The sequence below is a fragment of the Lygodium microphyllum genome, chromosome 23 (assembly GCF_053477565.2).
Source record: "Lygodium microphyllum isolate KBCC chromosome 23, Lygodium_microphyllum_v1.1.10, whole genome shotgun sequence".
Lineage (NCBI taxonomy): Eukaryota > Viridiplantae > Streptophyta > Polypodiopsida > Schizaeales > Lygodiaceae > Lygodium > Lygodium microphyllum.
In genome coordinates, this window is record NC_141157.1 from 107,364,070 (window position 1) to 107,382,277 (window position 18,208).

Below are 18,208 nucleotides of genomic sequence, written 5' to 3' on the forward strand. Positions count from 1 at the left end.
CCCCCCCCCCCACACACACACACACACACACACACACCCCCCCCTGTAATTGCCCCCAACAACGTAGTATGCTTAACAATTATGATATTCGCTTGTTTTCGAGATTTAATATAAAAGAGAATGAATACTTAAAGCTGAAAATGAAAATTACTCACAAAATTACAGCCATGAAAATGTAAAAGTAATGGAGACAAGATTGAGGGTTGAAGATGGGCAACCCCCCCCGAAGGAATGTATTTCACTCTCACAAGATCATGCAAAGATGTACAAATACACAGGCATTATCTATTATGTAATAATAAGAACTGATTTCTTTACAGTATGAGAGAAGAAAGAGGGGAAATCAGCCTTTCTTCATCGTTGATCAGCAGTACATGGATAGGGCTTGCTTCTTGTTGCTAAAATGGAAGAAAGAGCTCGAGAAGGAGGTGCTGTAATGAATTTATAGGCTTGTTGTCCTGTAAAACAGGAGTGATAGAAGAGAAAATATGGGGGAATTTGATAATGGAGAAGTGGGGGATGATGATGGGGATGGATGGGGCCAGTTTTTGGCTATCTGTGGGTGCTGTATATAAGTTTACAGCAAAGAAAAATGATGCTGAATGAAGAAAAACGAGCTCTAATTTATAGGAGAGGGAAGAGCTAGTACAAAAAGGGGAAAGTGGAGTAGCACAAGACAAGTGTCCCTAGCCACATGTCATGAGATGTGACAAGTGGTGGGACACTTGGAAACTTGTGTGACAAGTGTCTTGACATTTGTCTCTTCTCTATGGCCTTCCTTTTTGGGTTGAATACTGTCAAGAATAGAAACAACCAAATTTAGTAAGCACAGTCAGAGTACAGAATTTACTATTTTTAGAATGACATCCCTATTTTTTAGGACTAGCATTTTTAGGCTAATTCGAGGCTCCTAAAATTTAGGGACCTCCTAAAATTTAGGGACCCCCCCAATATGGGTGTCATATGAAAGCTTTTTCCGTGTACATCGCAAAAACGGTATCAGAATCCTCATGTGACTTTCCTATGCAAAGAAATGTGTATTTCAAGCTTTTAGCCCACACATGCATATTGTACAAGCATTTCATGATCATGCCATCTTGTTGATTGTAAGTGTTTGTTCTGGTGGATTTAGCCCATACTTCAAGGCATCAATCCTTTCTGTGTGCGAGTCTAACCCTGATATGCGTGAGTTCTGGTCACAGGCGCCCAATCGGGCCATATAGGTGGAAGTGTGAACTATCTTTTCTCTAACCCACCGCGTGGGTCCACCATAACCTGTGACCACTCATCAGTGGCCAGCTCCAATGCACTTTTCTTTATATCTAATTAGTGCAAAGGAAACAAATTTAATAAATCATTATATAGACAAATTAATGAAAAAGGATACAAATTCTGTTTCTATAGAGTTGTGACAGCCCTTTGGCTTTTATTCAGCTGTCCTCAGCTGAAAAGCTTCTTGATATGGCTGAAGAATGTCTGGGTAATCCTTCATGAATTTTCCATTTACCCACTGTGCATCTATTGTGGGTAGATTCTTGAATTTTAGTAAGAATTTTTGTGTCACAAGGCCACTTCTCGTGGTTTGATCCTTGTGAAACAAAATCAGTTCAGGTTCCAAGAGTTGCTCTGTTTCTTGAACTTTTGGGGGATCTTCAGTAATGGGTTTCTTTGGTTCTGGTCCTATGTAGTATTTTCTAATGAGCAGGAAGCTCAAGTCGATAAGAAACTTCATTTATTTTCTCAATCACTTTGAAGGGTCCAAAGTATCTACTGGAGAGCTTTGGAAAAGATGAATTTTGACCGGAACCTTGTTTGAGCGTGCTTTTATCGAACTTTAGCAAGACATATTGACCTTTTTCAAAAGCCAAAGGTCTTCTTCGTTTATGTAATGAGCAGGAAGCTTAAGTCGATAAGAAACTTCATTTATTTTCTCAATCACTTTGAAGGGTCCAAAGTATCTATTGGAGAGCTTTGGAAAAGATGAATTTTGACCGGAACCTTGTTTGAGCCTGCTTTTATCAAACTTTAGCAAGACATATTGACCTTTTTCAAAAGCCAAAGGTCTTTTTCGTTTATGTGCTTGCTTATTTTGTCGCTCTTGGGCAACTTTGATAGTGGCTCGAACTTGATCCATTGCTGTTTTTAAATTTGAAGCAAATTCATCAGCAGCAAAAATCTTATCTTTAGTGCGAATAATTGGAGGAGGAATCACTTTACCCTGTATTATTTCATTTGGCGCTTTCCCTATGGATGAGTGCACTGTATTGTTGTAAGCAAAATCCAATAATGGAAGATATTTCTCCCATTGTGACTTATGTTCACTAACATAAGCTTTCAACATATCCAAAAGAGTGAGATTCATCACCTCTGTTTGGCCGTCAGTTGGATGAAAAGCTGAGGAGAACTTTAAAGTGGTTTCCAAATTCTCAAATAAAGCATGCCAAAAGTTACTTGTGAATTTGGAGTCTCTATCTGAAATGATCTCAGAAGGCATACCATGTAATCTGAAGATATGTTGAATGAAAAGTCTTGCAGCTTGTGCGGATTTCAATGTTTTATGACATGGAATAAAATGTGATTGCTTGCTGAATCGATCAATTATGACCCAAATCATATCATGACCTTGAGGTGTTCTTGGAATACCTGAGATGAAATCCATTGTGATAGATTCCCATGGATCTTTGGGCACTGGAAGAGGTTGCAACAATCCTGGAGTCTTCTGCCTATCATACTTGGATTTTTGGCATACTAGACAAGCCTCAATGAAGTTATGTGTATCTCTTCGTAATGTTGGCTGATAAAAGTAGCGCTCAATTGCACTTAGAGTGGCTGCCCTCCCTCTATGCCCTGCATAAGGGGGTTCATGACTTTCTTTAAGCACCTTTTGTCGAACAGGAAGAATGACACAAAGGCGATTGTTCATGAGAAGGTAACCGTCTTTGATGGAATAATCTGGATGAGAACCTCCTTGCTGTAAATTTGACCAAATTGCTGCAAAATCAGTATCTTCATCATAAGTATTCTTCATCGTTTGAAAATCTTCATGATGAGCCATTGTAATAGTTGCAATGCGAGGCACTCTAGAAAGTGCATCAGCAACTACATTTTGTTTCCCTGGAGTGTACATAATTTGAAAATGAAACATAGACAAGAAATTTTTCCATCTTGCATGTTTCTCCTGCAAATGCTTTTGAGTCTTGAAATACTTCAAGCTCTGATGATTAGTTTTAATAAGGAATTCATTGCCTAAAAGATAATGTTTCTATATCTTCAAAGCATGAACCACTGCTAAGAGCTCCTTTTCATAAATGTCATACCTTTTCTCCACATCATTTAGACGGCGGCTTTCAAAGGCTACGGCATGGCTTTCTTAATTTAGCACTGCATCAATACAATCACCGCAAGCATCTGCTTCCACCACAAATGGTTTTACCAAATCTGGAATGATAAGAACATGTCCAGAAGTAAGAGCTGTTTTCAGCCTTGTGAAGGCTGCCTTCTCTTTTTCCTTCCATTGGAAAGAGGTCTTCTTCTTTGTAAGGTCATGAAGTGGAGAAGCCATATGTGCAAAATGCTTGATGAAGCGGCGGTAATAAGAGCATAAGCCAAGAAACGATCGCACCTCATGTACATCATGAAGATGAGGCCATTCTTGGATTATCTTGATCTTTTCAGGATCAATCTGAATCCCTTCAGAAGAGATGACATGCCCAAGGTAATTTATTTTATGCATGAAAAATTCACTCTTTTTACCATTTACCAAGAGTTGATTTTGTTGAAGTAATTGTAGAACAATCTCCAAGTGCTGATGATGCTCCTCTTCATTCTTGCTAAAGACAAGAATATCATCAAAGAAAGTACCGACATATTGTCGATGCTCTCTAAAGATGCGCTCCATCATTCAATTAAAGGTGGCTGGTGCATCGGTTAATCCGAAAGAAACCACCAAGAATTCATAAAGACCGTATTAAGTGCGGAAAGCAGTTTTGTGTACATCTTGTGGTATTACCCTAATTTGATGATAACCGCTTTTTAGATCAATGCGGCTGAAAACCTTTGAGCCTCCTAGACGATCCAAAATGTCGTCAATTCTGGGAATAGGAAACCGATTCTTCACAGTGATTTTGTTGAGGGCTCGATAATCAATGCACATCCTGAATGTGCCATCTTTCTTTTGAACAAGAAGAACCGGTGAACAAAATGGTGAGCTACTTGGCCTAATTAGCCCACGGTTGAGTAGGTCTTCGACTTGCTTTTTGATTTCTTCTTGTTGAGGACAGCTCACATGGTATGGTGCTATATTAGGAGGAGAACTGCCCGAAATAATATCAATACGATGGTCTTCTGGCCTTTCTGGGGGAAGCTAATAAGGAAGATCTTCCGGAAAACAATCTTTATACTTTTCCAAGAGCTGAAGTCGCTCTTGGTTTTCAACATTTATATTATCTTTTACATCAGTGACATAAAGCAAACAACATTGAACACAATCCTTAGTTGCTCTAGAGACTTGCATATGGCTTATCATAGGTATGGTGTCTCCAGAAACTCCAGCTTGGATCTCATACTTCTTGTCTTTGTTGGTGAGTTCTACCTTCTTTTTTTGAGAGAAGATGGTTGAATCTACTCTATGATTCCAGGGCATGCCAAGAATCACATCGCAACCATCAAGGTCTCCGATACAGAAGGTATCTTCGTCATTGTAGCCTTGAATTTGAAACTTGAGCTTGCCAATGTAGGGTGTCACAGTCTTCACTGTGTCACCTTCATCGGCATTTAAAGCTTGGCGAACTTCTGCCGAAGTGTCCATCTCTTCATTCTTTAATCCAAGCTCTTTAGCTAATTGCAAGGAAATGACATTTTCATTTGCCCCAAGATCTATCAAGAATAGAGCTTGCTTACCTTACAACTGTTCCCAAGCTTTTAATAATTTGCGCATCTTTGGAGTGTAAGTTGTGTTTGCAACTACATCACTGATAGCATTGATTTTCACTAGCGACTTAGGCTTGTTGTCAGAAACCTTGCTTTGTCCTTTGTTTGGACATTGCTTCGCTATGTGGCCTGTTTGTCCAGATTTAAAGCACTTCCCTTCTTTCATGAAGCGCTGCTTTTCTTCTTCGGAAAGTTGCTTTGCTTGTGGGTATAGATTGGAGTGAAATTGACGAGCATTAGGAGGTGCATAGGGCTTCATCTTCTTTTGATTTGATGGCTGCTTTTGCCGTTGTTTTTGTCCTTCATTTGGGGTTGAATACTCCTCATCATCAGCTACTCTCTTCTTATTATTCTTTTGGAATGATTTGTTGCCATTGTGCTCCATTTCCCATGTCTCAGCATGGTCAATGAGTTCCCTGAGACTAGAATAATGATAATGATTAAGAGCAGTACGAAGTTTAAAATGCAAACCTCCTTGAAACTTCCTAAGCTTTTCCGAACTGCTGATCTTCTTGAAATATTAGACCTTCAAAAGTAGCTCCCAAAATCTCTTGGTATAGTCAGCAAGTGACTCATTTTTTCTTTGCCAAAGCAGATCCCATTCCATTTTTACATCTCTTTTGAAATGAACAAGAAGAAATTGGCTTTGTATCATGGGAACAAAGGACCGCCATGATTTTGGGGCAGCATGATCATATTCCAATCCCGTCCACCAAGTATGGGCTAAGTCGGTCAAATGTAAAGCTGCAAACTTAATCTTTTCTTTTTCTTTATACTTGTCACGACCATACAAAATTTGAAATTGACGAATAAACTTCAGAAGAAGATCAGGATTTCGGGAACCATCATAGATACTGAACTTGATCTTCTTTTCAAGTTGAGATAGTGACTTAGTATTCTTCTTCTTCTATGCCTTCGTCCATGCCCGGATCTTGAGGTTGAAGATGATGAAGTGCTTGATGGGGATGAAGATGGAGACGAGGGTGAATAATGTCGACGCCTTTGACGATGATGAGGTCTTCCACGAGAAGGGTGTGACTCTTCGTCACTAGAAGAGGGTCTATCAGAGTAGGCACCAGATGACTTTGAAGAAGAGGATGAGCTTCGACGTGATCTCTTTCTTTGTCTTGAAGTAGAATGGGACTGCCTCTTAGAAGTAGCTGGACTTCTTGATCGGCTCCTTTCATTGGTATGGCTTTGTCTCCTTAAAGCAGATGGGCTTCTTTCCTTGAATTCTTTGGGATTCTCAACTTTTTCTAGTTTGAGAAGTTGCTCATGAATTTACTGATTCTCCTCTCTAAGACTTTGAATGGCTTGAAGGATAGCACTCGACTGATCCATTGAGACTCTAAGAAAAATATGCTCAAGCACTCAATGCAAGGGCTGAAAACAAACAAACTTATAATTGTAAGCACTACCAGTGTTGGGGTGAGGACCGAGCCAAACCTCTGATACCACTGTAAATGCCCCGAACAATGTAGTATGCTTAACAATTATTATATTTGCTTGTTTTTGAGATTTAATATAAAAGAGAATGAACACTTAAAGCTGAAAATGAAAATTACTCACAAAATTACAGCTATAAAAATGTAAAAGTAATGGAGACAAGATTGAGGATTGAAGATGGGCGATCCCCTCCCGGAAGGAATGTATTTCTGCTCAACCCAAGTCCCTTAGGGAAGAGCTCAGTTACAATCAACCTGAGAGTGAGAAGAAGTAATTCTCACTCTCACAAGATCATGCAAAGATGTACAAAGATACATGCATTATCTATTATGCAATGATAAGAACTGATTTCTTTACAGTATGAGAGAAGAAAGAGGGGAAATCAGCCTTTCTTCATCGTTGATTAGCAATACATGGATAGGGCTTGCTTCTTGTTGCTAAAATGGAAGAAAGAGCTCGAGAAGGAGGTGCTGTAATGAATTTACAGGCTTGCTGTCCTGTAAAACAGCAGTGATAGAAGAGGGAATATGGAGGAATTTGATAATGGAGAAGTGGGGGATGATGATGGGGATGGATGGGGCCAGTTTCTGGCTATCTGTGGGTGTTGTACATGAGTTTATAGCAAAGAAAAATGATGCTGAATGAAGAAAAACGAGCTCTAATTTATAAGAGAGGGAAGAGCTAGTACAAAAAGGGGAAAGTGGAGTAGCACAAGACAAGTGTCCCCAGCCACATGTCATGAGATGTGATAAGTGGTGGGACACTTGGAAACTTGTGTGACAAGGCACTTGTCTCTTCTCTATGGCCTTCCTTTTTGGGTTGAATACTGTCAAGAATAGAAACAACCAAATTTAGTAAGCACAGTCAGAGTACAGAATTTACTATTTTTAGAATGACATCCCTATTTTTTAGGACTAGCATTTTTAGGCTAATTCGAGGCTCCTAAAATTTAGGGACCCCCCCAATATGGGTGTCATATGAAAGCTTTTTCTGTGTACATCGCAAAAACGGTATCAGAATCTTCATGTGACTTTCCTATGCAAAGAAATCTGCATTTCAAGATTTCAGCCCACACATGCACATTGTACAAGCATTTCATGATCATGCCATCTTGTTGATTGTAAGTGTTTGTTCTGGCGGATCTAGCCCACACTTCAAGGCATCAATCCTTTCTGTGCGCGAGTCTAACCCTGATATGCGTGAGCTCTGGTCACAGGTGCCCAATCGGGCCATATAGATGGAAGTGTGAACTATCTTTTCTCTAACCCACCGCGTGGGTCCACCATAACCTATAACCACTCATCAGTGGCCAGCTCCAATGCACTTTTCTTTATATCTAATTAGTGCAAAGGAAACAAATTTAATAAATCATTATATAGACAAATTAATGAAAAAGGATACAAATTCTGTTTCTATAGAGTTGTGACAACACCCCATTCATTGGTTAGTCACCTCACTTGGGGGCAAGTACCTAGAGTCGCCATATACCACATGTAGCACCTAGCCACCCACAATTCTATTTCATTTCACCCACTTATTTGACCCATCGCATAGCCATCTATACATTTAGATTAGCCAAGGATGCATTTACAAATAAGACCCATTTCAGCAGGTCTTGCCACTTGGTTATATTTAATGCAACATGTCTTGGATTCACAAGGCTTGTGGGAACTCCTTCAAGGGCAAGAATCCCAACTTGACCCTTGATCGTTCTCGTATGAGGTCGTTTGATCTTGGAGGAGCAAAAATACCATGGCGATAGCTAAGTTCATGCAGGGTCCTATATTTGAGTTTCATTCTCAACTTCAAGATTTTGACTTTGCATCTAAGTATTGGGTGCATCTAGTCAATTGTTATGTGGCTCACAATCGTACGTTATGTATCTATCTCAAGCACAAAATCCAAGAGCTCAAAATCATTGAGAGGGATGATTTGACTGTCAAGTTTCAGCCTGGTTGATAGATGTCTTGGTGGTACCATCTGGAGCATCTATCACCCCCATGGTTTCCACCATGGGGGAATAGAGTTCACCGTCCAGGCCTGCAGCAAAGCATATTCGCATGCCCCATAGTTCTGTCAGAAGTGGAGCAGCGGTGGAAGCATAAACATGTGCTGAAATAAACTGCTGAAACACAAGACAAAAAGAGAAAAGAAAGAACACGATACAGATGAGAACTCAGATGTATGCACGGAAAATGGAATCCATATATTTGAACACGAGACAGTCGCATACAACAGTGAGTCACTGGCTGCGTGGGCACTGGCACTGGCTCCTCTCTCCACAGAGTCTGCAGATGGTGAAGATGAAGTGACTAACTGAGGAGGAGCCACTGAGTATAAATAGGCTGAAAAAGTGGGGAGCAATAATGCTGGTCGGACAGCATTAAAGCTGGCCGACTGGTGCATAAAATGCTCCACTGGCATAAAATGCCACACCAGAAAAATACCTAAAATACCTAATAAAAAATGCCCAGCCCAGATCAAGCTCAGACTCACACATGAGCTGACAAATACTCTGCTAACACCCTCTCTCAGATCATGAGTGATCTGATACAATACAATAGTACAATGAAAAGGGATCAGAAACTATACAACATAGAACCACCAAGTAGAACCATGGATACCCAAGTAGTGGGTGATCAAGCCACCACCAAGGTGGTGCCTCGGAGAGAACCTGATGTCGATGTCGATCGTACCAAACACCTGAAAATAGAGAAGATCATAGCATGTCTCTGTGTCCATCACCAATGTCTCGTAGTAGCATACAAGACCAGCCTGTCAAAAATGCCGCTGAACATAGGTGACCATGGAGTCCCTGCCTTTGGCCAGACCGCCAAAGTGTCCCCTCATGTGAGCTCCAGACGAAAGCCTCCCGCTCTCTGTCAGATAACTAGCTCAGCATGAACCTGGATGTCAATCCCAGCTCCAGGATTTGATTCCGCCAGACTGAAGTCGATGCGTCAGGGACGTCCCTCTCTGGAACCTGTGCACCTGTATAAAAGTATAGATGAGGCGCGGCTGCCCCATCTGAACACCCGCTCACACTCCCTCTCTGGCACAAGAGAGTCGTGAGGGATGACCTCATCACCACCACTAGAAAGCAGCCGAGGAAGGGGCCACTAAGCCCTTCCCGCGATCCAAAGAAGAGGATCCCTTCCGCGCCTTGGACTTCACCTTGGTCGGAGGATCGGAGTCGGAGTCTGATGAAGGAAAGGACTCATCGGTAGAGTCAGCATCCCGCTTCGTCTTCTGCTCCTTCTTCCTGGAAGCCGCTAACTTCTTGCTGTCCTTCCGCAAATGTCCCTTCTTGTCACAGTGGTAACACTGGGCCTTCGACTTCTTCTTCCCGTCACCCCTCTCTGAAGCTACATAAGCCTCACCTCCATAATGTGCCGGAAGCCGCCCCTGTAATCTCAAGGATGCCTCATGCTCAAGAAGCATCGAGGTCATATGTGTAAAACTGACAGGAGTCGATGATGTCTGCGCCCGCAAAGCATTGGCCACTCCATCAAACTCCGGGGGGAGCTTGTAGAGGACCGTTCCGACGAGATGCACCTCGGGAAGAGCAGATTGCATGTGCCGAAGCTGGTCCTGTACCTGCGTAACACGAAGAAGAAAAGACTGAATAGTATCTTTCGGCTCAAACTTCATCTGCTGGAGCTGGCCATAAAGTGTAACGGCCCGCATGGTGGAAGGTGCCTCGTACATCTGCTGCAACTTCTGCCATACTTCAGGAGATGTCCTACAGGAGGTAACCGCCGGTAAGACCGCTTTAGAAATACACCGAAGCAACGCCGAGTAAGCACGGGCATCGTCCGAGTCCCATGTGAGCACCGCTTCCTCATGGTTGTCCTCATCAAAGTCTTCAGGAAGAGGAAAAGGACGGAGAGGTCGAGCAATAGCTCCACAGACGATGTACCATAGCCGCTTCTGCACAAACCAAGCTTTCATGACAGCACTCCATGTGAGATAATCAGGTCCATGTAACTTATCATCAGTGGAAGTGCACGGAGGAGCCATATGGAGAGGATAAGAAGAGAAGTAGAGAAGAGATGGAATTTAGAGAGGAAACACAGCCAAAACACAAGCACAGACTGTAGAAAATGAGAGTTCACATGCAATATAACCCAAAAGCTGAGCAATAGAAGACAAAATCTGCTGCAGAAAGTCAAAAAATTAGTCAAAAACTGCCAAAAACAGAGAAAACGGCCTGAAGTAACAGTCACCCAGCCACGAGAGATGCTGAATCAGCAAAACGCAGGCTGTAAACTGGAGAAAAACAGGTAGAAAACTGTCGCCAGCAGCTGCAGATGAAAAACGCAGGCAGCAGAGGGTGCGTAGGCAGCAGAGGGTGCGGAGGCAGCAGGCGATGGCAAAACTGCAAAAAACGCAGGCTGAAGGTCGCCTGGCTGCGACAGCAGTCGTCTGATCAGCAGGGGTACAAAACAGTCCTGAAATCAGCAATAAAACACAGCAGAAACACAAATCCTGAAAACTGATACCATGTCAGAAGTGGAGCAGCGGTGGAAGCATAAACATGTGCTGAAATAAACTGCTGAAACACAAGACAAAAAGAGAAAAGAAAGAACACGATATAGATGAGAACTCAGATGTATGCACGGGAAATGGAATCCATATATCTGAACACGAGACAGTCGCATACAACAGTGAGTCACTGGCTGCGTGGGCACTGGCACTGGCTCCTCTCTCCACAGAGTCTGCAGATGGTGAAGATGAAGTGACTAACTGAGGAGGAGCCACTGAGTATAAATAGGCTGAAAAAGTGGGGAGCAATAATGCTGGTCGGATAGCATTAAAGCTGGCCGACTGGTGCATAAAATGCTCCACTGGCATAAAATGCCACACCAGAAAAATACCTAAAATACCTAATAAAAAATGCCCAGCCCAGATCAAGCTCAGACTCACACATGAGCTGACAAATACTCTGCTAACAAGTTCTTCTTCTTCATCAACAGCTTCCACACTGAATAGATACCTGTTCGGTCAGTCATAGGTTTCCCTATGAGTTTACATCTTGCATCTTGGAATGTGAATAGCGTCCACTACAGTAGGGCACACGGTTCTAGGAAGTTGATTGTTTGGCAGGAGTTGCAGCTTGCTCTCGCCGGGACGGATCGACGTCTTACTTCTATAGGAGCACAAGCTCACCCCCGCCCAGGCCTATGGGGTAGGGAAGGTATTCGTAGGCAGTTCACACACTTACTGGGAGTACGCCATCAATGCCCACGGCACGAGTGGAGCGTATGTACCTCTACTGGCCCAAGCCTCACCGCTTGTGTACGTGACCACAGGACGATTGTGGTTAGGAGGGTTCTATGGATCAGATTGGATATTGGAGACTCCTGCCTTGGAGTGCTCAATGTCTATGACCCTATTGAGGTTAGGGCATGCAACAGAATTTGGGTGGAGATAGTAGTAGGACTCCCAAAGGTGGACTCCTGGATTGTTGGAGGAGACTTCAATAACCTGGAGGCCTTAGAGGACTAGCAGGGTAGAGGCAGGAAGTACCAGGATATGGATGGAGAGGAGCAGGAGGCATGGGAAGTCTTCCTCCTCGCAGTGGGAGCACATGATGCTTGGAGAGACCTAGCTTTTCACCAAAGGGAGAGGTCGTTGGACTTCTCTTGGGGATACAGGCGGCTGGGCGGAGTTTTGCTAAAGCGGCTCGACAGGTTTTATGTGGGAGAGGGGGGATGCTCTTGGGGAGGTCAGGTAGGGCAGTTGGCCGGCACCACTTTGTTTGATCACTGCTCAGTTCTCTTGACACTTAATCGGCCAGCTTCAGCCCTGGACACATGATCGTGTCGGAGTCCTTACTCGGTGTATAGGAGGGAGGAGGTGAAGAGGTAGATTGAGCAGCTCTGGACTAGGGAGTGGGACAGGAGGGACCGGAACGCAGAGGAGGTTGCAGAGGTCCTAGCCGAGTCGAGCAGGATCTGCGAGGAGGCAGCCCTACAGGCTAGGCAGTAGAGCTAGGAGGGGGAGAGAGCACTCCGGCGAGACCTAACAGCCATGCTGAGACTACTCCAGGAGGAATTGGGGGATCTCACTATCCTCGCACAGGAGGTGCACACATGGGCAGTCCCCTTGAGCCTTGAGGACAGGCGCTCGGAGTTTTCCTTCCACACCTCAGCAACCTTTTGCGCGTAGAAGGGGTACACGATGTGCAGGGAGTTTTTCCAGGTGCATCAGCCCCGCTCCTCAGGAGCGCAAATATGCAGCCTCCGGGATCAATATGGAAGGATTCGCTCTAGCCCAGATGAGGTGATGGAGATTGCCACTAACTACTACAGACGTCTTTTCCAGCAGGAGATAGTCTCAACCAAAGGATAGCGCTGTAGACAGGAGGTCTCGGACCACATCCCGTCCCTCGTCACAGAGATGGGATGCTCCCTCCTAAACCCCTTCACAGAGAAGGAATTAGAGGAGGCTTTCCATGCACAAGACGGGTAGAAATGCCCGAGAGAGGACGATCTTTCTAAGGGCTCCTTCAGTACTTACTCGGAGGTGTTAAAGGACGCCCTACTGTTGGCCTATTAGGAGATTTTCAGCTTAGGACAGATGCCGGGGAGTCTATTGGCAGGTCTTGTTAGTCTCCTCCCCAAAGGGGGAGACCGGTTGGAGCTATCCCTGTGGAGACCGATCACCTTGTTGTCAATGGTCTATAAGGCACTGGCCAATATGATTGGTAGGCGACTTTGCCCCGTGCTTCGAGACATCATTCATGACACACAAACAGGTTTTGTCCAAGATAGGAGTATTCTAGACAATGTCTTCACCTTCCTTGAGACGACTGAGTGGGCCCAACATAGTGGTCGGGGATTGGCTGCACTTCTCCTGGACTTCGAGAAAGCCTATGATAGGGTTGACTGGGACTTCTTGGAGGGCACCATGGTGAGGTTGGGCTTCCCCCAAGCATGGATCTGTGGGGTCACTGCACTTTACAGATCGCCTACTAGCAGGGTTTTTATAGATGGCAGGAGGGGGGAGGAGTTTTGACTGGAGAGATCGGTCCAGCATGGCTGTGCTCTGGCCCTGTATTTGTTCCTAGGCTTTGCCAAGGCGATGTCTTAGTTCCTCAGGTCACGTGTGAGCGGGCTACGTGTCCTTCGACTTCCGGTGAGAGAGGAGATGGAGCTATTAGATTCAGAGTATGCAGATGATACCGTACTTTATATAGAGGACGATGAGTTGATGCCAGAGAGAGTGAGACTAGCTCTAGAGGTGTTTTGCATTTCTTTGGGAGTGAAAATCAACGGGCGAAAGTTTGTTAGTTTCCTTATGGACCCGGACTCTAGCACGGAGTGGGGCGTCCACTTGGGATTCAGATGGGTGTGCAAAGGGCACCAGACCGTCCGATACATAGGGTTTCAAGTGGGACTTGACATCACTCTTGCCCAACAGTTTCTTCTAGTCCTTGACTCTATCAGGCGGAAGCTGACCTACTAGAGTACTGTCCGCCTTTCCTTAGCGAGCCCTGGTGGTCAACTAGGTCCTCCTAGTTACGGCTTGGTACATCGCCTTGTGTTGGTGCTTTTCCTCGTCTTGTGTAGTTCAGCTTCGCCGCCTATTGCAGAATTTTCTTTGGGTTGGGTTAGATGGTTCGAGGGATTCTTGGGCCAAGGTGGCGTGGGTGACCATCATCCAGGATCGGTTTGAGGGAGGGCTTGGGATCATAGTCCTAGAGTTCCAAAGCTTGGCCCTTTTGGGCAAGCTAGTAGTCCGGGGGCTCACACCAGGAGGGCAGACCTGGAAGGTCCTACTGTAGGAGGGTCTCGAGGAGTGCAGATCGAGGCTTGGTGGTGACTAGAGGCTGTCCTTGAGATGGATCTTCTGACGGCCCAGATCTTCCTTCCTTTGCAGCCTACGTCGTGTGTGGCAGGGCCTCTTCAAGGCCCTAATTCAGAGCTCCCTAGGTTGCCAGGAGGAGATAGATCGCCAGCGGGTGATCTGGACCTCAAGAGTGGCTTGACCGCTTGATACGAGAGCTGGTAAAGCTTGGCGAGGTATGGGCCGCTAGATTTTCACCAACAGGTATACCCCTACAAGTGACAGGTAGAGTGGGCGGCACCCCCTACGGACTTCCTTTACCGTGCAGGATGGGAGGCATTTGGTCCTTGAAAGAGGGCAGCAGGATGAGGAGATCTTTATCCTTCCGTGGAGGAGGATTTTTGTGGTTGGTCTTCAGGGAAAGACCTGGCGTCTGGACTCTTATGTGTTTTGGGAGGAGTTCTGGGAGTGGCGCCTCTGGATATGGGAGAGCACGCCACTTGATGAGTTGGAGTGGGACCTTGGAGAGTGGCTATGGCCGGCCATTGTGGTCGCTAAGAAACCACCGAGGTTCTTGGAGCATACAGCTAGGATTGGCAGACATGTACTGACGTAGGAGGATAGGGACTCGGCGCCTTCGCGTAGCAGATATTGGGCAGAGCATAGCATCACAGATGCCTTCCGTGGGACTTTTTGGTGCCTCCTATGGGATAGGTGCAGGCTGAGGAGGGTATTGTATTTCTTATGGCTTTTGGCACATGGAGGTCTGGCGGTGGGGAGTTGGCTAGCCCAGATGCAGCAAGATGGAGGGTGTAAATGCTGCACACAGCAGCTTTTGGAAAACCCAAAGCACTGCCTTTGGTCGTGTGAGGCGGCACAGCTCGTGTGGAGAAGAGCATGCCGCATTCTCCGCCATCTGGCACCCAGCCTTGGATGCATCTCGTGGGGAACTTTTTGCTGGTAGGCAGTCAGCCAGGGCCATCACCTTTTGTACGAGGCCGGGATGTAGGACACGATTTTCATCACTGAGGCTGGGTCTTGTGCAGTGGTCGGCTTGGAGGCTTTACCCAGCCGCTAGGTACTAGAGCCCATAGCAGACCGCTCTAAGGTATGGGATATTGTAGGGATTCTTACTGGATGGCACATCTGGAAGGCGCGCTACCAAGAGGTTTTTGGTGGGGAGAGCCTTTTAGTACAGACACCTTTGCCAGAGCTTTAGACCTCCATCATCCACTCCCTTTGCGGCCGGTGGGATCAGGTGTAGGGCAAGTCTGGAGCGCGTTAGGAGCTCTATTTTCACTTCCTGCACACCTGGGGAGGCCAAGACCTGTTCTCATGATATAGGCAGGCAGCCCCAGATGGGGATACACCCCCCCCTCCATGGCTTCTTGCCCCCATCCCCCCTAGACCGCCTTGAGAGGCTTGTATACATGATGTATTTTTGACTTCGCATCAGCTCCAGTTAGTCTATCGAGCATGAACACTCTGTTGTAATCAGTTTTTTTGAGTAATATAGTCAGCCACATTTTACTTGCAAAAAAAATCAATTATAAATTGTATGGCTTCCTTTTGTTGATCTTTGTGTGTGTGAACTATTTCTATCTCCTCTCCTTATCAACATGAAGCCCATTGTAGTTGTTCAGGTTGAATGTGTTTATTTTCATTTAAGATATAATTTCAGTTTAGTCATGGTTTTTTTTTGTTTAGTACTGAAATGTGAAATTTAATCTAGATTGCTTTCGACATTGGTAGGGATTCTTTTTAGTTGGATGACACCACTAATGAAGCTAGGCTACAAGAAACCCTTGGTGGATTCAGACATTTGGCATTTGGATACATGGGATCAAACAGAAACACTCTATGCCAGGTAAGTTTTAGTTGTAGACTTATATTATGTTAGTATGCCACTGATGTTAAACAGTCTCTTAATAGGAAGATTGATTTGACTGTTAGTATATTATTCCCATGCACGTGCTAAGAGTCACATTTTATCTTATGCTGATTCTTTGAGCTTTTGCTTCATTTGTTTCTTTCTAGGATAGCATTTTTAATCTAAGTGATAAAAGAAGTAAATTTGTTGTCTTGTTTCTTTTACTCTCTTTGGTCTCCTTTGGCTTTTTCTCTCCAAATCTACCTCCTCTGTCATACCTTCTACCATCATCTTGTGCGGTTTACACATTCTAATGTACTCAGTCTTTCTTATCAACTGTTTCTTTTACTTTCTTTGGCTTTCATCCTTGGCCTTTCCTCTCCAAATCTACCTCCTCTCTCATACCTTCTATCACTTCTTTGTGCGCTTTGCACCTTCTACAAGCTCCCGTCTGTGGTTCATAGTGTGATGCAACCAAAAATGGGATGTGATACTTGATTGATTGGCCTCCTGGAAAAAGGGCAATTCGTTTTATTGCAAAAGGTTATTCTTAAGAGAAGGGAATTTATTTTGATGAGACTTTTACTTCCACTTGTAGTAATTATGCATTGGCCGCTCTTCTTGTGTGGAATATCTATTTGTTGGACATTAAGGTTGCATTTTCAATGGTGATTTACATATGATGTGTGTCATGCAGCCTCAGGGTTTTAGCCAAAAAGGCAAGGGAAAACAAGGTGTGAAGGTTGAAGCAAGCTCCTCATGCTTGCTATGAGGAGATAATTGCGTACTTGATGGAACTTGGCTTTTGCAATTGTCAAAATTAGAGTATCTCTGCATGCAGATGGACGATATATTTCAGATTTTAAGGATGAATTTGCTGATTGCAAAGCCATTGCTCACATACAGAGGCTGGTTACATCTTAACATTCATGATGATGATAGGGATTACTTTGGTGTTCTCTATTGGAAAGCTATGGGATGCCTTATCCATGTATGCATTATGAGGCTGGAGATCCACTCTTGTAGTCCCATAGATGAGAATGTTTACTTGTAGCCTAGAAACGAAGGATGGCAAGTAGTCAAGTGGATTTTTTCTTGATTAGGTGGCACTAGGAATCTTGGGTTGTTTTATCCTGAGGGGGATTGTTGGTGCTAGACTTGCATGCTTTTTATAATCGAGGCTTGGTTGGCTCTTGTAGCACATTGAGTGTTTTTGCTTCGATCTTGGTGATTCATGTATGATGGCTTAACAAGGAGTCCATTGTTATGTTACTACTATCTTCACCAACAATTGGAGTGCATTGGTAATTGCAAGGAACCGAGAGTTCCATGCATACACAGAGAACATTAAGCTGCATTACCATCATGTCAAGGATAGGGGAGATGAACTTGGCGTATGTGCCAACAGAAGATAAAATTGGAGGCCTTTCATAGAGGCCGTGCCTCGTAAGAAGTTTGAAGCTTGTCACAAAGCTTTAGACTTCCCTTTGTGGATTAGTTTCTATTTGTGTAGAGCTGGGACTTATCCTGTACATATAGTACTCACTTGTTACCTCCCAAGGCAGATTTGGAGGTTGAGGTGTGTGAATACACTTTTCGGCTCGGCGTGTTTCCCTCTTAAGAAAGTTTTTCCCCCTTGCATGTTAGGGCTACTTCATTTTTTGTACTCTAACTAGTTAGCAATTTGGAAGTATTCTAGGATAATATCAAGCTAAAGAAATCCAAACAAGAAAAGGAGGGAAAATTTCTATTAAAACTCCTTGAACAAAAGTATCTCAAGGCAAAATGGAAAATACAAGCAACCTTGTAAGGGACTTTCATATCAAAAAATATAACAAGGGGAAGTCTATTACAATTTACAAAGCTTGAATGAATAGCTGATCAGGAGGTCTATAATACCAAACCATGTGTGTTTGTACAAGAAAGAAAGTGCCAAAATTCCATGTCCTGAGAAAAGCATCTTTCCTCCTCATAGTCCTCGAACTGCCCTGTATTCTTTCCCATCTTCTGTGGAGAGTATGTACAATCTCTGGAGTAGATATATCCAAAACTTAATAGCGTGGCAACATCTGGCTGTTCATATGTACCAAGCAATAATGCTAGCTATGAGCTCTTATCTGTGACAATGCCCATGAGTCCACACTGTCTGTGAGAAATCAGGCGTGATAATCC

At 44.2% G+C, this 18,208-nt stretch overlaps 1 protein-coding gene across 1 annotated transcript in view; it reads left to right on the top strand.

Annotated features, from left to right (window-relative positions):
* The window catches only part of LOC148016595 (ABC transporter C family member 2-like), a 160,929-nt gene that overhangs the window by 52,080 nt on the left and 90,641 nt on the right, over window positions 1-18,208 (top strand). The window contains exon 5 of the mRNA XM_087664235.1: window positions 15,919-16,033. Coding sequence (XP_087520361.1) covers window positions 15,919-16,033 — 115 coding nt within the window. The remainder of the gene's footprint in view (window positions 1-15,918; window positions 16,034-18,208) is intronic.